The 23,346-nt window shown below is 56.0% G+C and overlaps 1 protein-coding gene across 3 annotated transcripts; it reads left to right on the forward strand.

Moving 5' to 3' along the window:
• OGDHL (oxoglutarate dehydrogenase L) lies at positions 1-23,146 on the forward strand. Of its 3 annotated transcripts, XM_033841722.2 has the most exons (22): positions 1-204; positions 1,985-2,155; positions 6,003-6,105; positions 6,532-6,647; positions 6,792-6,946; positions 7,663-7,809; positions 9,514-9,604; positions 12,067-12,246; positions 12,392-12,520; positions 13,407-13,586; positions 13,861-14,013; positions 14,568-14,670; positions 15,220-15,348; positions 16,409-16,559; positions 17,619-17,746; positions 18,687-18,865; positions 20,231-20,302; positions 20,415-20,540; positions 20,645-20,717; positions 22,061-22,224; positions 22,407-22,561; positions 23,023-23,146. In XM_033841722.2, the coding sequence occupies exons 1-22, from the start codon at positions 1-3 to the stop codon at positions 23,144-23,146; spliced, it is 3,033 nt and encodes a 1,010-aa protein (XP_033697613.2). The 3 variants fall into 3 exon arrangements, with proteins under 3 accessions (XP_033697613.2, XP_073649830.1, XP_073649829.1); XM_073793729.1 differs by lacking the exon at positions 13,407-13,586; XM_073793728.1 differs by lacking the exon at positions 1,985-2,155.
• The last annotated feature ends 200 nt before the right edge of the window (positions 23,147-23,346 follow it).

Genomic DNA, 23,346 nt, shown 5'->3' on the forward strand with positions numbered 1-23,346 from the left:
ATGAGTCAGCTGAGGCTGCTGCCATCCCGGCTTGGGGCACAGGCCTCGAGGCTCCTGGCCGCACATGGCGTCCAAAGGTTCAGCTGGTACAGCAGGTCGTCTGGGCCACCGGTCACCTTCCCAAGCAGCAAAGTTGGAGGCGGCTCCAGTTACATGGAGGAGATGTACTTCGCCTGGTTGGAAAACCCCCAGAGTGTCCACAAGGTTGGCACCCCAACCCTGCCCTCTGTGCAGGAGAGAAGGTCCTGGGGCTGGGCTGTGGAGAGGGGAGTGGGGAGAAGCAACTTGCCTGCTGTGTGACCCCGGGCAGGTTTCTTTGTCTCTCAGGTCCTCCATCATCTTTGTGAAAGAGCTTGGTCCTCATATTGGGTGAGGAAAGTCCATCGCTGTCCTGTTGCTGGACCAGCCAGTGGGTGGTGGTCTGGCTTGAGAAGCTCTGATAATGCTGTGCTCAGTCACACCTGGTCTGAGGCCTGTCCCTGCCTCCTTTGTCATGCAGTGCCGTCTCCAGATGGCCTCTTGTTATATAGTTAGGAGCATAAGTGTTTACATATATAGTAAGCTGATAAAATAAGTACCCACTGATGGTAAAAAAAAAAAAAAATCAAAATCAGATGCCAGGACAAAAGTGAAAAGCGTAGCTGCTCTCTCTCCTTCACTCACATGCCTCAGAGGAAAGTAATATGCTCACATGATCCAAAAACAAAAAGTATTAAGTTCTACAGTGAAAAACCTTCCTCCCATTCCATCCCATATCTGCTCAGCTCCTACCTGTCTGTTCCCCAGTCTATTCTTAATTTCTTCTGTATCCATTCAGATAAACTTATTGCAAACATAACTCTGGATTCTCCCCCTTTACACAAAAAGTAACATGTAACATCCACTCTTTTGCCCCAGGCTTTTTTCACTCAGCATACATCTCCAAGATTTTCCATGTCAGTACCTCAAGAGCCTCATTTTTCTTTTTCCCAGCTGTATAGTATTCCACTGTTTGGATGGATGTTCTACATTCATCCCCAGGGACAGGCATCTGCCTCATTTCCAGTCTCTGGCTGTCATGACGGGTGCTGTACTACATCATCTTGTACGTTCATCATCCTGCACGTGTGCAGCTAACTGTGGCATAAATTCCCCAAAGTGGAATTGTTGGGTTAGAGGGCATCTGTGTACATAATTTTGATGGGTGTTGCCAAATTGCTTTCCACACGGCTTGTACCACCTTATTCTCCTACCAGTACTGTATGAGAGGGCGTAGAGGAAAGCACTTTTGTATGTGTTCTGCTAGAACGTGGAGGTGCTGGTGCATGTGCCCATCTGCTTTTTGTTTCTGCACGAATAGTAGCAAAGCATACATCCTCTTCTGCTGTGTTCCCTTTACAACATATCTTGGCAATATTCCACATCCACAATAATAAATGCGTCTTTTTAAAAAAGACTACATAATTTTCCGGAATCTAAATTTACCATCATTTATTTAACCAGTTTCCTATTGATCACTGCTTAGATTGTTTTTACGTTGTCATTTTTATAAAGTCTCCTGCAGGGAACATCCTTGTACATGTAGGCACACCTGTCCAAGTACATCTGTAGAATAAATTGCTGGCAGTGGAATTGCTGGTTCAAAAGATACATGCATTGGAAATGTTGAGGGCCTGCCTGCCCTTGCCCTCCACAGAGCTGCCTCCAACCCACAGTGTGTGAGGGAATGTTTTGCCTATGGATAGAAGCCCGTTTCATACATAAAGCCCCTTGATCACAGCTTATAACCTCCCCCACACACTACCAAGCTGGGTCCTGGAGAGATCCAGAATTTGGGTGGGGGCCCTGGGCTGATTGAGAAGGGTATTGTCGGCAGGGTCCTGGGAGGGCCCTGAGAGCTATGGTGGTGAAGGAAGACTGATGTCCCCTAGGGCCCCAGCCTGGGCCACCCCGCGCTACTCCCAGGCCCTAACCTGGCTGTTTTCTTTCTTCTGCCCCTGCCCAGTCCTGGGACAGCTTCTTCCGGAAAGCCAGTGAGGAAGCCTCTTATGGTCCGGCTCAGCCCCGGCCCCTTTCTGTTGTCCCTGAGAGCAGGCCGGCAGTGTTGAGCCGGACCAAGACCAGTAAGCTGGTGGAGGACCACCTGGCTGTGCAGTCTCTGATCCGGGCCTACCAGGTGAGCGGCTGGGAGGGTACAGGCTCCTGGGGTGTGGCCAGGTTGCTGACGGCAAGAAGACTGGCTCAGCTCCAGCGTCACTTTAGGGAGCTTGGTGGCTCTGACCCCTCCTCCTGCTCTTTGTCACGTTACCATTCACATCACTTACCACCCCCTGTATTTCTTGTGCAAAGTGGATTGTTTGTGGTCTTTCTCATCTGTCGCCCACACCACTCTGCCCCAGAACCTGGAGAAGTACTTAGTGAGTGATCAGTTTCAGTGAGTGTTGAATGAAAGGTGAGTAGATTGCCGCTTGTTAATGTCTGTTTTCTCTTGGCTGAGCATTCCAAGAGGACAGGGGCTCATGTCCAGCAGGTGCTTAGTTAGTATTTGTGGAATGAATGACTAGTTCATTAAGCAGCTCTCCCCCATCAGCTGCTCTGTCCTGGAGACTTAGGCTCCCCTCTGCTGGGTTCCCAGGCTGGGCCCTTGCTATGTCAAAGAGTCCTGATGATGTTTCCTATTCTTGGTCTTGACCCAACAGGACTAACCGGAGGGCTGTACTGGGTGTTCACTCCATAAAATGTAATCATTTGGGATCTGTCTGGGAATCAGTGGCAGGAGGTATTTCATAAGAGAAACTTGTCTTGAAGACATGCAGAAGGCAGGGTAGGGGCATCCTGCGGTCCTTGGTAGAGACTCCGTGGGAGGGTGCAGCCAGCCGCTGCAGGAACTCGGGGGAGAGGGAGGCCTTAGCAAATGGAAATGGTGCCTTGCCTCTGAACGATGCACTCTGTGTGGGATGGCAGCTGCCTGCCCAGGTGTGCTGGGGCGGAAGAGGAAAGGTGCACAGGACTGGGCTCCCTCACTGGCCTCAGGACCCATGGATCGTGGGCCACCTGCGAGGAAACAGCAGTGATTGTAATTATGTTTTTCTTGGTTGGCTGAAAGAGGCAGAAAGTGATCTGACTGTTGACTTTGAAAAAGGACAAGGAACATAAAACTCTGTATGAAATGTGGGGTAGCATTCAGAGTACGGCCTGAGGGCCTTATCTTCTAAGTACAGTCCCAGCTCTGCAGCAGCTCTTTGTTCTTTCACTGGCCAAGACCAAAGCATCCTTCCAGCAGGATGGTCTCTGGATTCAGGAATGTTACTCCATACTTGCATGATAAAAATCTGCCTGGTAGTGAGCACCTACTGGGTGGGCTGTAGCCCCTCACAGGTCACTTGGGGGCTGAGCTCTGGTTTGACTCATCTGCACATAGTACTGAAAAAAAACCCAGGCTGCTTCTTAATGCATGTTTTCAAGCATATAATAGGTAGAAGAATTATGTAGTGAACCCCCATCAATACAGGGACAGTCTTGATTCATCTTACCCATCTCCGGCTCCACCCATAGGCCACTGATTATTTTGAAGCAAATCCCAGACTTCATATCATTTCATTCATTGAACGTTTCAGCATGTATTTCCAGAGGTAAAGCCTCCTTTAAAAATATTCAAATATGGGCTTCCCTGGTGGCACAGTGGTTGAGAGTCCGCCTGCCGATGCAGGGGACACGGGTTCGTGCCCTGGTCCGGGAAGATCCCACGTGCCGCGGAGCAGCTGGGCCCGTGAGTGGTGGCCACTGAGCCTGCGTGTCAGGAGCCTGTGCTCTGCAATGGGAGAGGCCACAGCAGTGAGAGGCCCGCGTACTGCAAAAAAAAAAAAAAAAAAAGAATTCAAATATACCGTGATAGTATTATCACACCTAAAAATAGTAATAATCCTTAATGTCACCAAATACCCAGTTGGTATTCATGTTTGCCTGTTTGTCCTAGGATTTCTTTTTACTGCTTGTTTGAATCAGGATCCAAATAAAGCCACAGGTTGTGATATGTTGACATGGCTTTTCAAGTCTCTTGTACTCTACTCTGCGGGTTCCTCTCCATTTCTTTTTGTGTTTCTTGCTCTGTGTGTGTGTGTGTGTGTGTGTGTGTGTGTGTGTATAAGAAACCAGGTTGCTTGTCCTATAGCGTTTTCTCGAGTGTGGATTTTGCTGATTGCATCCTCATGGTGTCACTTCATCTGTCCCTTTGTCCCATGTAATTTCTGTAAATTGGTAGTTTCTGTAAGTTAGATCTAGATGCTTGATCCAACATAGATTTGATTTTTTCTGTTGTTGCAAAATCAGCTTCCTGGTGGTGATGGGCACTTCATCAGTTAGCATCTAAAGATAATTATTTCCTGGACACATTAAGTCATTGGGAGTGGTAAAAGTGGTGATATTCTAATTCTTTCTTTCTTTGTTTATTACCTGAAATACTTCTCTCATGAGAACCTTCCCTTTGTCAGCTCTGTTTATCCTGAGGTACAAATGGTATAGGGAGGGCAGGATCAGTGCTTGACTTTTCCTTTTGCTGATGGATTTTCAAAATTATGACATGGTTTCCTAGCATCCTCCAAAGATGGCCAATAAAGGTTTTTCTTCTTTTTCATAGTATGATATGAATGCATGAATTTAAACATATTTAACGAGTTTCAGTCTGCTATAGATATTATCCTTTTTGTTGCTCAAAATGTGTCCTTATTCCCAGCCCCAGTAGTGTTTGAGCACCCCTTTGCTATCTGGTAGGACAAGATGCTTTGAGCTCATCTCGCACATTTCTGTCCAGCCAGTTCTCCAGGGAGTGAGCGAGTATTTACTGCTATTGGTTTGGTCATGACTTCTGGGTTCTTTTGATGGTTAGAGCCAGGAAATATGTATTTTTTTAAAAGATACCATACTTTATGGGTTTATACTGATGCTTCTATATACATCAAATGTAGGACTTAGTGTTTGTCCTTGACCTCATCAGTCTTATGTCACCATTTCCTTTTAAAGATACCAAAAATAGAGGTTCTCAAAGACAGCAATACAATGACTTACTTGATTTTCCCACAATCCACACATGACAGTCCGAGAATACAATTCTAGTACTACCACTGCTGATTGGTACTGTAAACGAATTTATGATCTTTTTATTCCTGCAGTTCTGTTTGTCTTTGGGGAATATTCTATTAGTCAATTGGCATAGTTCCCCTCTATGTAGTTATGCCACCAAATGGATGCATTAATTCATTTGTTTTGTCTTACTTTCAATTTTTAAAACTTAATTTTGTTTTATAGTGATATAAAATATTTATAAGATTCCAAAGTCAAATCGTCAATGCAAGATATATTCTTAAAAGTCTAGCTTCTAGCCCTGCTGCTCTGCCCTATTTTGTCCTTTCCCTGTAGGTAATAATTTTCCTTATTTTATAGTTTTCTTATTTTACTGTATATTCTTCTAATGCATATATTTATTTGTAGACATGCAAATATATACAAATATATGCAAATGCATGTGTTTACTTTTCTCTTCCCTTTCTTAGATACTGGGTAGTTTACCACACACACTTTTCTGTAATTTGCTTTTTTGCTTAATAATATTTTGTGGAGACAACCTCATAGTAGCAGTTAGGAATTTTCCTCATTCCTTTTAGCAGCTCTGTAGTATCCCCTGTGTGGATTTCCCATATCCATTTGCCAGTCTCCTGTTGATGGACATTTGGGAAGTTTTTAGAATTTTGCAATTACTAATAGTACCGTAGTAACTACTTTTGTGTACGTGTTCTTTCCTGTTTTTGAAAGCTGCATGTTGTACTTTGAAACAGAATTGAGCTCCTGCCACCTTAATGGCTATGGTGGGGTCTCCTAGGCAACTGTTCAGTGGCTGGGTGCTGGAGATGTGTGGAAACTTGAAATTCTGAAGGGGGACTTGAGGGGCCAGGGCCCAGAATCTCAGTCTTGGTGAGGGTCTGTCCAGCTGCGTTCCAGCTCCGCCCCGACCTTTTCCCCTTCTCCAGATCCGTGGCCACCATGTGGCCCAACTGGACCCCCTGGGCATTCTGGATGCAGACCTGGACTCCTTTGTGCCCTCAGACTTAATCACCACCATTGATAAATTGGGTGAGTCGGTACCCTTTCCTGTTGCCCTGGCGACACCAGAGCCAGCTGGTGCCTGTGCCCAGTGAGGGGCTCTGAGCCTACAGTGCCTCTGGGTCTTGGGTTTCAGCAAGCAGCTTGGGAGGCTTTCTTCTGACCCTTGCCCAGCTATGCATGGTGTCCCTGCAAGGGAGGCCTCCCCGTCTTCCCTAGCTGGTGTGCCACGCTCAGCAAGCTTGAGACACCTTTCCAGGCCCACCCTTATGGCGGCAAGCTAGGCTCTGACTCATGCCCTGTGCCCTGCAGACAGAGGGCCTTTGAGCTTTAGGCTAGACATGGCGGGAGGGTCCTGGGGGCACCGTTGGGAGGTCTGGGGATACAGCTGGACCCCACCTGGGCCTGACCTCCCTCTCTCTTTGCTGCCCGGGCTCTGCCATGTGTGCCTCCTAGCCTTCTACGACCTGCGGGAGGCTGACCTGGATAAGGAGTTCCAGCTGCCCACAACTACCTTTATTGGAGGTTCTGAAAACACCCTTTCTCTGCGGGAGATCATTCGGCGCCTGGAGGTGAGCACAGGCAGGTGTGTCGGGCACAGCTGATGAAGCTCTGGCGTGTGATAGAGGGAGGGAGGGCACTGCCTTTTCTGTTCCAGATCCCAAGGCGGTCGGTCTTCTTCTTGGCTCCTCGTGGAGTGCTTCCCTTTCCCCCAGAACACATACTGCCAGCACATCGGTCTGGAGTTCATGTTCATCAATGACGTGGAGCAGTGTCAGTGGATCCGGCAGAAGTTCGAGACCCCTGGCGTGATGCAGTTCTCCAGCGAGGAGAAGCGGACCCTGCTGGCCCGGCTGGTGCGCTCTATGAGGTCAGGCTCCCAGCACCACCCCGGGCAGCCTGAGTGGCTGGGGGGCCTGCTCCAGGGCTGTATGAAATGTCCCAGGCCCTGGCTAAGAAACTAGGAGGGTGCCTGGTAAGGGAAGGCAGGGCTGGATGGTGCTCCAGGAGAACATGACACTGAACGAGGGTGGAAGTGGCAAAAAGATGTCCCTGTGTGGAGTGAGTGTAGCAGCGCCTTCCTGCAGGTGGGGCAGTGCCTGGCTCTGCCCCTGAACGTCTCTGAAGCTGGGTCTGCCCAGGGCTGCAGGGGCCTGGAGGAGCCCCTGGCCCAGCTGCTAGGAGTAAAGTGGCTCCCTGAGCAGTGACGTGTGGGCTGGAATTTGAGTTGAGCCGTGAGGCATCTTTGGGGCATGAGGAGAGAGCCCCAGGGCACGTGTGTGCTGGAGGGCAGTGGTCTGGGAGCAGGGGAATGGCTAGTTGGAGCAGTGTGACTGGAAGGGGAAGAGAGGGTGGTAACTGGGAATGGATGGAGCCAGAGGTCTGTTGAAGTTGGGAGGACCCTCAGCCTCCCCACCGACCTATGCTGCTTGCTGGTAGGAGCACCATGGTGTCTGTGCCAGGTCCTGGACTGCGCAGCGGGAAGTGGCTTTGCAGCTTCCTGTGTCCTGGCATCCTGCTCCGAGCCCTCATGAACAGCCCCCAGGAGCCCAGCCTCTCCACCCTTCCCCATCTCTCCCCAAGCAGGTTTGAAGATTTCCTGGCCCGAAAGTGGTCCTCGGAGAAGCGGTTTGGCCTGGAGGGCTGTGAGGTCATGATTCCTGCCCTCAAGACCATCATCGACAAATCCAGCGAGATGGGGATCGAGAATGTCATCCTGGGGATGCCACACAGGTGGGCGCTTCTCCTCCAGGCCCAGCAAGCTGAGGTGGATAGGAGGCTTTGAAAATCAGAGCAGGGGTGTTGGTGGGACCTGGGGATAGAGGCAAAGTGGTCTAGAAAGTTATCAGAGTCCCTGGGCCCTGGGCTGCTCATCACAGAAAGCACGTGGCCAAAGCCACATGGAACCGGCTCTCTTAAACTGTTTCTCTCTCACCATGTTGCTGTTGTCCCCAGGAGTATTGAGGTTACAGAAGAGGGGTATATCACGCTACTTGAGGTTCCTGTGGACAAGGGGATGTGGAGGGGCACATCCCAGGGAAGTGAGGGCAGGGCCTGGGCAGGTGGCCTCAGGTTCGCATCCCCTGGTGGGAGGTCTCTGGAGGTGAGCCGAGGGTCTCTTTTCCCGGCTGCAAGCTGGCCACACATTTCCTGTGACTTTGATAAAGACTTGGAAGGCTGGTCTGGCCACTGGGCAGTTACCTCTGAGCTGGAGCCTGTGGGCTAACGAGGGATATGGGCAAGGTGGCCAGGGGTCCTGCTAAATGGGCTGGAAGAGGACTGCTGAGCAGTCTGGGGGGCAAAGCCCCTGCATTTCCCGTGCCTGTTTCCAGCTGCTCACAGGTGGGCCAGCCCCGGACTACATCAGCACCAGGGGCATCAGGATGCGTTGTGAGGAGGGTCCCCACCCTGTGGGCTGGCCTCCCGGGAGCCCGAGCTTTGCCACACAGGCTCTGCGCTCTGGGGGTCCCAGAAATGCTTGGTGTCTGGTCAGAGGGTCGTGCAGAGCTGGCCCCGTGGTCCGAGGAGGCAGGGGCATACGTGGCTTCAGTAGGACTGTGGGAGAGGATGGTGCTGGGCCGTCAGGCAGCTCTGGGGCTGGGTGGTGGTGCTGGCCAGGCTCCTGGCCTGAGGAGGGCTCCAGGGTCAAGGGCTGCCCTCGGCCAGGCCTCCGTGTTTGGGGAGGGGCCTTTGAGGCCAGAGGCTTTGCCCAGAGGGGCTGAGGGTTGTTCATACGGCTCCTGTGATCCCACAGCCCTGCCACCACCGCAGAGCAGGAGAGGGGCCCGCTGGAAGAGCGCCGCCCTTCTGTCACTGGGCTGTGCGGGGCTGGAGGTCAGGGTGTGAGCAGGCCTGGGGCCGGCTGGTAGTCTGTGGGGAGCGGGTTCGGAGTCATGTCCTGTGCCCCCATCAGGCTGGCGCCCTCCCCTGAATAGATTGCCCCCGATGGGAAGTTCAGGCTGGACTGGAGAATCCCTGGGCCTGGCTGCTTTCCTCCCCCCACCCCTCAGTCCTCACTCAGCTCCTCTGGACAGGTCCTCTGGTGACTCCTGATCTTAGGGGCAGTCCAGTCCCCTCTTCCCTCTCCTTATCACTTCCATATCACTGGGCTGGGGTGGGGAGCCATGTGGGAGCAGCTGTGATTCGCTAGCAGCTTGGGGTCAAGGTGCTGGGTTGGGCTCAACTTTTGGTTGGGGAGAGGGGTGAGTAGACACCCTGCCATGAGGCTGGGTGGCTCCCTGCTTGCGACGGCCTCCTGAATCTGAGTTGTAGCGGGGGATGCCTGCCTGCCCAGGGGGGCTGGCCAGCTGGTCCCGCTCACACACCTTGTAGATTGAGGCGGGATGAGAGGGTGGGGCCTTCCAGCCCCCATGCTAATTCTGATAGGTCCCAGGTGGGCAGGGAGCATGGTAAGAGCCCTGCCCCCTCTGGCTCCAGGGGCAGGCTGAACGTGCTGGCCAACGTCATCCGCAAGGACCTGGAGCAGATCTTCTGCCAGTTTGACCCCAAGCTGGAGGCGGCGGATGAGGTGGGTGCCAGGCCCAGGCCCCAGAGCCCCTGGAGAGCTGGGTATTTGGGACGTGGACTGGAGAGGGCCTGGGCCAGGAGCTTGCAGGCTCAGACAGACCTTGAGGTGGACGGACATGCAGAAGAGTGGGAGAGAGGCTGGGGGTGTCTGTGTGAGGCCCCTAAGGTGTTTTGGAGCCAAGTGCTATGATCTCCAACAGCTGGGAGAGCCCTCGGGTAATCTGGGCTAACCTCCCTCTTTCCAGCTGGGGGGACTGAGGCCCAGAGAGGTGTGCAGGGAAGTGCCTGAACTTATTCAGTTCAGCTCATGCGGCCATACCTCTGTGCCCAGGGTCCTGTCTACCTTCCCTGAAGGGCTGCCTCACTCACTTGTTTGACCAGCACAGCATTGGGAGGTCAGGACGGTTTCCTGTGCCCACTGATGAGCAGAGAGAATATTTTTCTGCCCTCACCCCCTTCCTGGCACGTATACGTGTCATGTATGCCTCATACCCCACGCCTCTGCCCATGCTGGGCCCTCAGCCAGATGGCCTTCCTCTCTTCTGCTCTCTGCCTCTTTCCCAGCCCTGCCCGTCTCCCCTTCTAGTGACTTTCCTGGTCCTCCAGGCAGCAATCCTGTCTCTCCCTCCTCTGTGCCTCCTTTCCCAGCAGATCCGTCTCTACTCTGGCCTTCTCCATCGCGCGCACGTGTGTGTATGTGTGTGTGTGTGTGTGTGTGTGTGTATGTGTCTGTTTTCCCTTCCAGGCTGGTAGCAGGGTGATGGCAGGGACCTCATTCCCGAAGCCCCAGCACTCAGCACAGGTGCATGGTTTGTTAAAATGAACCACATTAAATGACTGCTCCAAAATCATCCAGCACGTTAGGCCAGAGCCGGACTGGAATCCACATCTGCTGGCTCCCAATCCAGAATCTTCCCGCCATCATGTTCATTTTGCTCAAGCACCTTCATCTCTCTGAGCCTCAGTTTGCTCTTCTGTAAAATGGGGATAAAAGTTCCTGCCCCCAGAATGGTTGTGAGGAATCAGAGACGACATGTGAGTAAACTGTAAAACCTGGCCAAAGGACACTTTAAACAAATTTACTTTTTTTTAATAGAAAAAGTAATGTGAGCGTCGTTTGAAGAAAAGATTACACAATGAGTGTGTTTCCCTTCTGAGACCCCTTTCCTGCTCCCCATAGGCTCTGCTGTGGTCAGTTGTTGTGTTAAAGTGTGTACTTCCAGAATGTTCCACACAGTGCGAACACACATATGTGTCCAGTACAGCTTTATTTGTAAAAGGCCAGGGGAGCAGCTCGTGATGCCGCTGGCCACCTTGCTGTTTTCACTTAACGAGCTGTCACTGTTTCAGAGCTGCACACAGAGCTCCTCGAGCTTCGAGTGCCCCTCTGGTTTCTCCTATCTCCTGTTGATGAGCATTAGGTGGTGGAATGAGTGTCTTTGCGCACATGTGTGCACTTTTTGATGGTATCCGAGAAATGCGGTGGCTGGAGCTGAGGAGGTAGGACTGAATTGCCCTCCAAAGAGCTTGCAGACAGCAGCGAGCCCACACGCTGTGTGCGAAGGTCCCAGGCCCCCGGCTTCCCTTACTCTGTCCAACCTTTCCATCTTTGCCAATGTTCTAGGTCCAAAAGTCACTGCATTTGAACATATTTCTCTGTTTCGAATTTGAGCGTCTTTTCACATGTTTAAGTCATGGGTGCCTTTTTCTGTAAATTCCTTTTCCTGGCTTTTGCTCATTTTTCTATGGGTTTTTTGGGCTTTATCTCACCAGTTTGTAAAAGTGCCTTATGTATTGAAGGAGTTAGCCCTTTGCCTGCGTTTGTCTGATAAGTATTTTCCCAGCTTGATTTTTTTCCCCTGATACTTGCATGGATCTTCTTCCCACATGGCAAATATATTAGATTTTAGCTGTCTCATCCTTTCTGGCTTCTGAGGTTTGTACATTGTTTAGAAAGACTTTCCCTACTCCAAGATCGTAAAGTATGTCATGTTTTCCCCTGATACTGTGGCTTTGTCTGTACATTTTTGGTTACTTTGGTGTAAGGAGTTAGGTACAGGTCCTGCTCCAATGTGTGCCCAGAGGCCTAGCCCATGGTCTCAATGCCAATTAAGAGCCGCCCTTCATTTCTGTGCCTTCACTGCTGCTGGCTGGCCCCTTCCTACGGGTGCCTTACCCCTTCCCCACTCTGCCATCGTTAATGCGGAGAGGATGGTTGTTGGTAATGTGGAGGGGCCCCAAGAAGGGAGCCAAGGCCCAGGGAACCTGCCTACCTTTCTTAGGCCAGCCTGGGGGGCAAGAAGGGCGTTGTGCTGGGTTTGGGGGAAGGATGCAGGTGTGAGTCAGGGACAAAACAGCCTTCCCAGGGAGCAGAATCCCGGGAATGTCGCAGCGCCACTGTAAGCTTGCATGTCTGGGATAGGGTGGGGGGGGAGGTTCATCACAGGCCACGTCAACCTTCAGGGCTCCGGAGATGTCAAATATCACCTCGGCATGTACCATGAGAGGATCAACCGAGTCACAAACAGGAACATCACTCTGTCGCTCGTGGCCAACCCCTCCCACCTGGAAGCTGTGGACCCCGTGGTGCAGGGGAAGACGAAGGCAGAGCAATTCTACCGCGGGGATGCTCAGGGCAAGAAGGTGAGCTTGCCTGGGCCCTGAGGTCCTGGGCCCTGACGTCCTGGGTTCTGAGGGGTAGGCTCTGAATCTCTGAAGTCCAGGAGCAGGGCTGGGCTGCACGGGCTGGGGCATGGGGGCCCCTCCTGGCTTATATCCTGCCCTGCAGGTCATGTCCATCCTGGTGCATGGGGATGCCGCCTTCGCTGGCCAGGGTGTGGTCTATGAGACCTTCCACCTGAGTGACCTGCCCTCTTACACCACCAACGGTACCGTGCACGTCGTCGTCAACAACCAGGTGAGGGCCTGGGCTGTGTGCTGGGCCCTGTCAGTGTCCTCCATCCCTGAATCCAGGCAGCACTTTGAGGGGACGAGTGAGGCATTTCTGGGTTTAATCCCCCCGCTCTGCTACTTACCAGAGTGTGATTTCAGGCAAGATGCCTGATCTCTCAGCCTCGGTTTCCTGGTCTGTGGAACTGGGAGGTGTATACATCTGTCTGTCTTTGTCTCTGTGTCTCTCTGTCCTTCCCTCTGCAGCCCCCTCCCCCCATATTATGTATGTGAGAAAGCAGTAAGGGCAGAGGAAGATGGGTATAACCAGCGCCTAGCAAGCACCGAGGCTGAGCGTGTAACTAGATGCTGCCTTGAGCTCCATGTGGCCCAGGCAGTCTTCGAACACAGCTCTCACAGCCTTTGCTTTTAACAAAGGCAGCTGTGGCTAATAACAGCTCTTCTTCTGAGCCTGTAAAGCCCTGGGTTAACTACCTTATTCGCATATTAAGTCATTTAACCTTCACAGTATAACCCTGTGAGGTAGGAATTTAATGAGCCCTTTTAATCGATGAGGAAACAGGCTTTGGGAATTAAGTACCTGGCCCAAGGTTGTACAGTTAGTAACTGGCGAGACTGGGTTTTACCCCAACTTGCGCTCCCCACTCCCACTGTATGAAAATGATTGCAGGAGAAAGAGCAGACACGATTCCCCTGGTGTTACCGCCATCCCCGTGGGACCCGCGGCTACGTCTGATTTCGAGGTCATCCACTGTTAGCCCATCATGTCCCCTGCACCTCCTGAGCACAACCGATGGACCTCGAGGCAAAGGCGACTCTCCCCTGGCCCCCTGGGCCTCTGGTCTCCCAGGCGGCTGCTGCTGTCCAGCTCTCAGTGCCTTCTGCTTCTGCAGATTGGCTTCACCACGGACCCCCGGATGGCCCGCTCCTCACCATACCCCACCGACGTCGCCCGTGTAGTCAACGCGCCCATCTTCCATGTGAATGCAGACGACCCAGAGGCCGTGATGTATGTGTGCAGTGTGGCGGCCGAGTGGAGGAACACCTTCAATAAAGACGTCGTGGTGGACCTGGTGGGTCTGGGGAACTGAGGTGGAGGTGCTCAGACTGTCCCTGCCGTGGCAAGTGCGCCGGGTCTGCAACATCTTTGCTAGTCGGGGCTGAGCTGCAGGTTTAGAACCGCTGAGCACCATCTCTGCGGAGGCCTGGGGGTGGGGCATTTGGTGATGGGTTGTAGTGGGGGCTGGTGAGGCCTCACGGATGTGGCCTGCCAGGTGTGCCCCAGCTGTGCAGTGACTGCGCCAGCCACACCGCCTGGGCGCGGGGACCCACCCTCTGTCCCTGCAGGTCTGTTACCGCCGGCGTGGCCACAACGAGATGGACGAGCCCATGTTCACGCAGCCGCTCATGTACAAGCAGATCCACAGGCAGGTGCCCGTGCTGAAGAAGTACGCAGACAAGCTCATCGCCGAGGGCACCGTGACCCTGCAGGAATTCGAGGTGGGCCCGGTCAGCGCCTGGGATCAGCCTGAGGCGGCTGCTGATGTCATCAGCCCAGTGCTGGGCACTGGCGGTTTATAGAAGTAGCCAATATGGTCCTTGTCCCCACTAGCCCCCAGTTATCGAGGGGGACGGAGGACCAAAGACATTTACAGTCTGGTGGGGTACAGGGAACGCTGCGACGCATGGAAGCCCATCCTCAGGCCAGAGTCCAAGAAGGCTTCCTGTAGGAGGTAGCCCTGAGCCGGGTTTGACCCCGTAGTTATCTGTGGATGTGCTTGCCCTCCCGCCTTCAGGGAGCTCTCAGAGCAAGGACTGTGAGTCATTCCTGCGTTCCCCCAAGTCCCTTGCTGAGTGCAATCATCTGAACTCTTTCCAGGATCCCCCTGCACTCTGGGACTTTTATCTCTGGCCTTAAGGTCCCTGTGGGCCAGTGGGCAGACAGTTCCTCTAGAACGTGGTGAGAGGGACCAGGGTTTATGAGTCTGGGTTGACTCAGCCTCCGGCTGCCCGGGGCATCGCTGCCTCAATCCAGGCCTTCACCCTGATTTCAGGAAGAAATCGCCAAATATGACCGGATCTGTGAGGAGGCGTTTGGCAGGTCCAAGGATAAAAAGATCCTGCATATAAAGCACTGGCTGGACTCCCCCTGGCCTGGTGAGTGAGCAGCGTGTGGCTAAGAGTGATTTGCCTGGGCCCTGGGCTCTGGCGCTGGGACCAGGACTGGAGTGATCCTGAATGAGGACAGTTGCTGCCCAGCCCAGAGGCTGTGGGCTTTGTCCCTGAGACCCCTGAGGCTGGTAGCAGGGGTCCAGCTACCTGCTTCCTGCAGGTGGGGTAGGCGGGAGTAGAGGGAGATAGTGCCGCCCTCGGGACACATGTGATGAGCTGCTTCCTGGAAAGGGCTGGGTCAGGGAGGGTGGACCGCAAAGTGGAGTGGGCCCTGGGGGAGGGGTGCTCAGCGGGCCTCTCTGGGGCAGAGCTAGATGGCTGTGACCCTGGGTCCAGGGAGGGGCCTCGCAGGTGCCGGAGGGGAGGATGTTAGGTGGGTGCTGTCAGCTGTCCCAGGTCCCCAGGATGGGCTCAGGGTTTGAGTGCCATTGGGGTTAAGGGAGTGGTGGGCCCCTGAGTCCTGGGGAGACAGTCTGGCCAGGGGAGCTGAGGCCCCACTGCCACACACAAGTCACAGAGCCTCTGCCCTCTCAGGCTTCTTCACTGTGGACGGGGAGCCCAAGAGCATGACATGCCCAGCCACGGGTATTCCAGAGGACATGCTGACCCACATTGGTGAAGTGGCCAGCTCTGTGCCCCTGGAGGACTTTAAGATCCACACGGGTGAGGTTGCTGTGCAGGCTCCAGCATGGGCCACTGTCCCAGACATCGTGTCCCAAGGGAGATGGCGTCAGGAGTCAGGGAGGCCCGGCCCTCATCTTGACTTGGTCTTGGGTAGATCAGCGGAGCTCTCGGTGCCTCCCTTGTGCCCCATGAGGTGCCTGTGTTAACAGCTCCTCTCAGGGTGAGCAGGTGTGGATGCCACGCTCCCAGCTGGGTGCTGGTGACCAGGCTTCTGTGGGACACCTTGTATTTTCCCAGTGCCTTTGCCGGGGGCATCCCTGCATCAGGCAGGAGGAGAGCAGGGAAAGAAGGGCTTCCCATGGAGGGGGCGGTTGGGCCTAGAATGTTGGGCGGCAAGAGTGCTGGGCTGGGTGGATGACAGAGGGCGACCCTAGGCTAGTAGGTGGTCACTGGCTGTGCCTCTTGGCCACGATAGTGTCCATCGTGTCCTCTGCTCAGGCAGCCTGGAGGGCCCCCGCGATGGTAGTGGGGTCCCCGTGCACCCTCTGAGCAGCCTGTGGGCGTTCCAAGAGGATTCCTCCACGTGCACGTGGAGGCCCAGGTGTCTTGGGGCACCGGCTCTGTGCAGTCACACAGGGTCTGTGTGGGTGTAGGGCTGATGGGAGCCCAGCCTGGGCCGGGTGCCTGGGCTCAGATCCAAGCACCTTCATAGCTATGTGATCGTGAGTAAATGAATTCCTTCTTCTGAGCGTGTCTTCTCATCTAGGGGTGGGGGAGTTGGTACCTCTCCCGTGGGCTTATGGGAAACGTCCCTGAATCAACGAATGCGGCGTATGCATGTGGCGGATGATCGCCTAACGGTGCCTGCTCCTTCCCGCAGGGAGGGAGGCTGGTGGGGATGTGGGCTCAGGCTGGCCCTGTGTGTTGGCTAGAGTGGTGATGCTGGAGGAGGGTCCTCCTGCATCCTGCCGGGGCCCTGCTCGGTGGGAGGGGTGTACACTGAGTATACACACACCCGGCCCAGGTCCCAGGGACTATGGCTGTCCCAGATGGGGTGGCCAAGCCCTGTGGCCCTCAGGCTGGCCCTCCCCTCCCGCAGGCCTCTCTCGTATCCTGCGGGGCCGTGCGGACATGACCAGGAAGAGGACAGTGGACTGGGCGCTGGCAGAGTACATGGCCTTTGGCTCCCTGCTCAAGGAAGGCATCCATGTGCGGCTCAGTGGGCAGGACGTGGAGAGGGGCACATTCAGGTGAGGGTGGGGGGCTCTGGGCCCTAGGCCCTATGGGCATTAGCCTTGTGCCTGGGGGGAGCTGAGAGCTCAGCTGCGCTGGGGATCTCTCACAGTCGGCCCAGGGCCTCTGGAGTGGAGTGGCCCTTCCTTCTCTTCCTAGACCTTGTCTGGGAAGCCAAGGAGGTGTTCTCAGGTAACTCTATCAGCACACTAGCCCCCACCCTTGGGCCAAGCTGTCTGAGGGCTGCTAGGCTGCCTGCCTCTCTGTCCCCACGGGGCCAGCGTGCAGAGCTGACTGCTTGGCCCAAGCTGTTGGTTGATGTCAACCCTTGTGGTTATCTATGGTCCTCAAGATCCTTTGTTTCCCTTCTGTGAACTACTGTCAAGCCAGCTCCCTGCCATCATCTTGCTTGTTCGCAGTTCGGTTTTGAGTCCAGATGAGGGACTTTACACTTGCCGGTTGTCCTCATTACATTTCCTCTGTGTGGGACCCCAGATGTTTGGGATCTCAACTCTGTCTCTGCCATGTTAGTGAGTCCTGGAGTGTGGCTTCCAGTATTCGACAGGCCATCTTTCCCACGTCCCACTCCCTCATCACTGCTGGTCTTGCTCCAACCAGGGTACAGAGGGCCACTCCACTGCACCCTGAGTGGCATGTCAGTCCTCACAAGGCTTGGGGTTTGGCCAGGGGGGCCCCCCTTATGCACAGGAATTCCTGCCTCCTGTAAACCTGGACAGAGCAGGTGAGGTGGTAACGGGGCTAGCAGGATGGGCAGGGAGATGGTGCCCCTGGGGTGTGGCCTCCTAGGGTCTCAGGCTCCACCCAGCATCTGGGAGGTCGGCAAGGCAGGTGTCATCGGATCCCTCCTTAGGGGAGAAGCTGAGCCTCTCACGCCTGTGCTCCAAGACCCCCGGGGCGTGTGTGAGGGCACCAGTGGGAGGCGCGGCTGCCCAGAGGAAGGACCAGATCGCTCTGGCTTTCCACGGCCTTCTTGATGTCGCCATCCTGTGGGACTTTGCCTGGTGTCCTGCTCAGTCCGCCCGCCTCCCCTCCCTTCCTGGTCTGTGTCTCTGCAGTCACCGGCACCACGTTCTCCATGACCAGGAAGTTGACCGGAGGACGTGTGTCCCCATGAACCACCTCTGGCCTCACCAGGCCCCCTACACTGTGTGCAACAGCTCCCTCTCGGAGTACGGAGTTCTGGGTGGGTCAGAACTCTGCCTGCAGGTCGGGCGGGCCCTGAGATGCTTGGGGACCAGAGAGGGTCTTGCACCTCAGGGTGTCTGTTTTTGTTGTTTTGACCGTGGTCTGGGGCTGGGTGGGGCCGAAGAGGCTCAGAGGCCCCTGGGTGGACCTGAGTCCTCGGACAGCCCTGAGGGACAGTGGTTGGGCTGCCCCCACCTGAGGCCACATCAGAGATGAGGTCCTGTCCCATCTGGCCCCTCAGAGAGCCCAGATGGGGGGTGGGGGTGCACTCTGGCCTGGGTGGGAGCTCTGGATACCAGAGCTTGTCCCTGGGCAACAGTGGGCCCAGACAGAAAACCCCATCGAGTCCACTGACTGCTGCTGCCACTGACCGGCCCTGAGCCTGGCCTGGCCACCTCCACGTTCCTGTCTGTCTTGCCCTCTGTGCCACCACACCCAGCAGCCCCGTCTCGAGGCCCCCTCCCTAGACTCTGGGCTCCCCAGACTGGCCCCCTGCATTCTCCCTTGGCTTGGCCTTTAGCTGGCCTGCTTCCTCCCAGAAACGGGAACCCACCGAGACTGGCCACCGCTTCTGGGGAGCTGCCTCTGGGGCTGTTCCTGCCCGTTCCCCTCAGCAGCCCCGCCATATTTGGGGGGCCCCTTGGCAAATGGGCCCTGCTGCCTCCCCAGGGTGTCTTTGGAGTTGACTCCTGGCCTACGTAAGGCTGAAGCTGGCTGTACGTGAGGTCAGGGCTGAGAGTGGCATCTCTGGGTGTGTTGCCGGCGGCCAGGAAGGGAGATCCTGATCTTTGGGCGCCAAGGAGTCCCCGGGCGCTTCTGTCCTGCTGGGAGGGACGGGCGGAGCAGGCAGCGCGTGGGAGGAAGGGCTGGGTCTGGCCGGAGCCACCACCACTTGGGGACCGTGTGTGACAGGCTCTGCCTCGGCGTCTCCCGTTTAGGCTTCGAGCTGGGCTACGCCATGGCCAGCCCCAACGCCCTGGTCCTCTGGGAGGCGCAGTTTGGTGACTTCCACAACACGGCCCAGTGCATCATCGACCAGTTCATCAGCACGGGCCAGGCCAAGTGGGTTCGGCACAATGGCGTCGTGCTGCTGCTGCCCCACGGCATGGAGGGCATGGTGAGGGCCGTGGGGGCGGGCCCTGGCCGGCCTGGGAGAGGACGGCTAGACCCTTGGCCACTTTCAGAGTTGGGGGGGGGGGGGTATGTGCCTCCCAGTCCCCCGGAACCACATGGGTCTGCAGGGCGGGGCCTGCGTAGCTCTGTGTCACCACTGCTGAAGTTGGTGATGCTACTGTTCCAGCAGTAAACGGAACGGACATGCCTGAGTGCCTGCTTTGTGCCGGGACCTGTTCCCACTTTCCAGATGAGGAAACTGGGGCACAGAGAGGTGGAGTAGCTTGCCTAAGGTCACACAGCTAGTAGCTGGAATTTGAACCTATGTTGTCGGGGGAACCTCATGTCGGGGAGAAGAAGAATGTGCAGGCCCTCGGGGAGGGGAGGAGCGGAGCACAGTATCAGGAGATGCCAGCCTGGTGAGTGTGTAGCCTGACCAGGTGGAGCGTGGCCAGGGCTGTGCTGGCTGCAGTGGATGGCCCCGAGGACCCACTCAGCTTGCACTGGTCACGTCGTCAGGGATTGATCAGTACTGCTCAGAGTCAGGTCTCCCTGTGCCATGCACTTTACACGCCACGTATAATCCTGTGGCATCCTCACAGCTGGACCAGGCAGTCAGTTCTGTTCCTGTTTCACGTGCGAGGAGAGAAGGCCTGTGACTGCCCACGGTCTCCCAGCTGTAAAGGTGGCTGGCATCTCACTGGGTGGAGCGTGAGTCAGGCTGGTTGCGGAGGGTTGGGCCGGCCTGGCTGGGGCCTGTGGCCATGGGTCCTTGGGGCGTCCCCACTAAGAGAGGAGCAGGTCACCCCGTCCCACGGAGAGCCAGCTTGGAGGACAGTGCGGGGGTCCTTGCTGCTCTTATGGAGCAGAGCAGCCCCGTGGGCCAGGGTAGGAGTAGGAGTGAGACCTGGGTTTGAATCTGTCCCTTTCTGGCTGAGTGACCTTGAGGTTGTTTCTTAATCTCTTTGTCCCTCGCCTTCCTCATCTCCATCGCAGGGCTGCTTTCACAAGACGAGAGAATAATCTGTGTGGGGTCCGTAGAGCTATGTCTGGCGCACCACAGGCACATAGTAAACAGTCACTGCTGTAGGTCAGAACGTTCTAGAGAAAGAGCATCTTGGCCGTTTTGCTTTTCCCTTCTGCCCCACATGTTCACACATGGCTGTGGCCGGACCCTCATCTGAGGCTACCTCCCTCCTCTTGTCCCACATTCCTGGTGCTTTCCTGCGGTTGACACTCCGGAGTGAGGGCATCTCCTCCACGAAGCCCTTCAGACTCTCCCCCAGGCCCAGGGTCCCCGTCCAGTGTGACAGATCCCCAGTCCCCCCCAAACCTTGGCCAGCCTGGGCCATCTGGCATTTGCTTCCAGGGCCCGGAGCACTCGTCAGCCAGGCCCGAGAGGTTCCTGCAGATGAGCAATGATGACTCGGACGCCTACCCCGTGAGTGTTGCCCGCCCTCCCCCAGGACAGGACTGCACGCTGCTGTGCCCAGCAAGGCCAGGGTGTGGATGCCACAGGCAGGCCACCTCCCAGCCGCACCCTGCCCCTCCAGGCGTTCACCCAGGACTTCGAGGTGAGACAGCTCTACGACTGCAACTGGATAGTGGTCAACTGCTCCACGCCGGCCAGCTACTTCCACGTGCTGCGCCGCCAGATCCTGCTGCCCTTCCGCAAGCCGGTGAGCCACCCGCCTGGTCGTCACCGGGACCGTACAGGGGCCGAGTGCAGGGCACCCTGGCCAAGCAGGGGCGGCTGGCAGCCGGGCACGTGTTTCCCTTCCAGCTGATCATCTTCACACCCAAATCTCTGCTGAGGCACCCAGAAGCCAAGTCCAGCTTTGACCAAATGGTTTCTGGTATGTGCCTGGGCGTGGGGGGGAGGCGGCTGATGGGGGCCCTGGTGGCCCACGTGTGGCCTCTGCTCCCGGGACTCTTCCGTGCTTGCCTCTGTCTGTGGCTCTGTTGGCCCTGAAGCAGCTTCTGGCATGATCCCCGCCAGCAGCTGCGTTGGGAGGTTGGTGCAGCGGCCGGGTGGCTGAACCCACTTGGGTCACTTACGCGGAGCACCAGGGCCAGAGGAGTGCACTGGGACCCCGCAGCCTCCCAGCAGGGCCGGCCTGGCTGCACCAGAAGAGCTTAGAGGCAGGAGGCCTGGTAGAGGTCTGCTAGTTCGAGGGACACTGAGTATCAGTTCACTCATCCGTTGTTTTCTCTCATGAGCCAGACAGACATTTCTGGCCCTGGGGAGCCAGCGCCCCCTCCAAGAGCTCTCAGCCTCATTTAGCTGGGAGTCGGAGGTCAGATAAAGCACCCGAAGGGCCAGGTTTTGGAAGTGAGACGTGACCCAGTGGAGGATCAGGGAGGAGCAGGTGTGGGGCCTTGAGGCTTGGCAGAGCAGAGCTGTCTGGGAAAACGGTCCTGGGTTGTAGGCGGAGGGGCAGGGGCTGGCCAGGAGGACCTCAGTGGCGTGGACAGGTGCTTGTTCTTCACGTGTGTGTGTGGGCATCCCCTCAGATGTGGCGGGCGGCTGAGCCAGCAGTGCAGAACTCTGGCGTTGGGCTGGACCGCCTGGGCTGAGTGCCTAGTACTGGTGGGCCCTGGCAGCCAGTGACCCTCTCTGCCGCAGTGTCCTCATCTGGGTTGCGGGGACCCTGCAGTACCTTCCTCAGAGGTTTTTGTAGTATTTTTAGTCTGGTGCCTGGCACATGGCATGAGCTCAGGAAGGAAAAATGGATGGGACTTGGGGATGGAGGCTGGGCTCTGGGGCTGAGAGGGAGGACTGTGCAGGGTTCGCCTTCCAGCTTGGTGACGGGGTGGATTGAGTGTGCCTGGGAGGTAGGCATGGCTGGAAGGGGAGCAGGTTTGGGACAGTGACGCTGTCAGATGCGGGTGTGACATCATCACCTCTGTCCCCTTCAGGGGCTCTCCCCATCATCCCCAGCGCCCCCCCCGCCCCATCACCTTATTGTTGATGCTCCCAAGGCTCTGCCCTTGGCTCCAGCCACTGTCTCCACCCTTGTCCCTGTCCCCTGCTCCATTGTTTGGCTCAAGAGGTTCCTATTGCAGCCACAGGTCTAAATCTGGGGCTTGTCTTAGTGGCCAGGGAGAGCCTGGAGGTGCCAGGGATGTGGACCTGATTCCCAAGCTGCTCTGGCCCCTCTGGGAGCAGACGCCCCTGCCATGCCCTGTCGGTCCCCAGGGACCAGCTTCCAGCGGGTGATTCCTGAGGATGGGGCTGCGGCGCAGGCTCCCGGGCAGGTGCGGCGGCTCATCTTCTGCACGGGAAAGGTGTACTATGACCTGGTGAAGGAGCGGAGCAGCCAGGGCCTGGACGAGCAAGTGGCCATCACACGCCTGGAGCAGGTGCGCCCGAGCCCCTCAACTGCTCAGAGTGACGAGCAAGGTCATATCGCCAGCCCCCTGGCCCTGGGCAGCGTGCCAGGGCTGGGGCCAGTGAGGGAAGCGGTGGCCGCTCTCCTGGGGGCCTGGCATGTGCATTTCCCCCTTCCCCTAGCTATTCCCTTCTTTCTCCCTGTCTGTCCCAGATCTCTCCATTCCCCTTCGACCTGATCAGGCGAGAGGCAGAGAAGTACCCGGGTGCAGAGCTGGTGTGGTGCCAGGAGGAGCACAAGAACATGGGCTACTACGACTACATCAGCCCGCGCTTCATGACCATCCTGGGCCGAGCGCGGCCCATATGGTACAAGGCTGGGTGCAAGGGGTTGCCCGCCGTTTACCCCTCACGTCTTCCAGGCCTGAGGCTCTGGGGGCTTGAGGCCCCATCCTGGCTCTGCCCACCCCATTTGCTGTGTGACCCAGCACTGGCCACTGCCCTTCTCTGGGCTGCATTGGAAACCGAGGAGTTGGGCCCCATAGTCCCTGCTGGCTCTGTGACTGTCAGTGACAGATCAGCTTCCCCATCAGGGGTCCTCTTTAATACGGCCTTAGGGAGGGGAAACTTTTGTGTTTGTTCTGCAGCCAGAACTGAACTAGAGAACCTCCTGCGTGTCTCAAATCTCCTACCTTTGATCTTAGGCCAGTGACTTGGCCCCTTGGAACCTCAGGCTCTTCGTTTCTGCAGCTGGATTAGACCCGGTGCAGTCCTGGGGTAGCAGCAGGGCCGGGCTCAGCCCTCCGCTTAGCTTGACTCTCCTCCCCCAGGTATGTTGGCCGAGACCCAGCAGCTGCACCAGCCACAGGAAACAGGAACACTCACCTGGTGTCTCTGAAGAAGTTTCTGGATACTGCCTTCAATCTCCAGGCCTTTGAGGGCAAGACATTTTAGAGCCTGCCTGGGTCTTGCTGTGGGGTTGTTGAGGACGCTGGGGACATTAGGGACTGGCTGGCTCTTCTGCCCAGGAGAGGGACTGTCAGGGTCCCCAAGATAAAACATACCCATGCAGTGATTGAGGCCAAAGAGTAGGTACCGCTGGCTTCGGTATTATGCCACCTTGGGCCTTTGTGTTTATTTCAGAATCTCTTAGG

This window comes from Tursiops truncatus, chromosome 16, assembly GCF_011762595.2.
Source record: "Tursiops truncatus isolate mTurTru1 chromosome 16, mTurTru1.mat.Y, whole genome shotgun sequence".
NCBI lineage: Eukaryota > Metazoa > Chordata > Mammalia > Artiodactyla > Delphinidae > Tursiops > Tursiops truncatus.

Coding starts and splice junctions, on each gene's coding strand:
- OGDHL (XM_033841722.2), top strand. CDS start 1: ATGAGTCAGCTGAGGCTGCTGCCATCCCGGCTTGGGGCACAGGCCTCG. Junction 205..1,984: donor ACCCCCAGAGTGTCCACAAG/GTTGGCACCCCA, acceptor GCCCCTGCCCAG/TCCTGGGACAGCTTCTTCCG. Junction 6,947..7,662: donor CGGCTGGTGCGCTCTATGAG/GTCAGGCTCCCA, acceptor CTCCCCAAGCAG/GTTTGAAGATTTCCTGGCCC.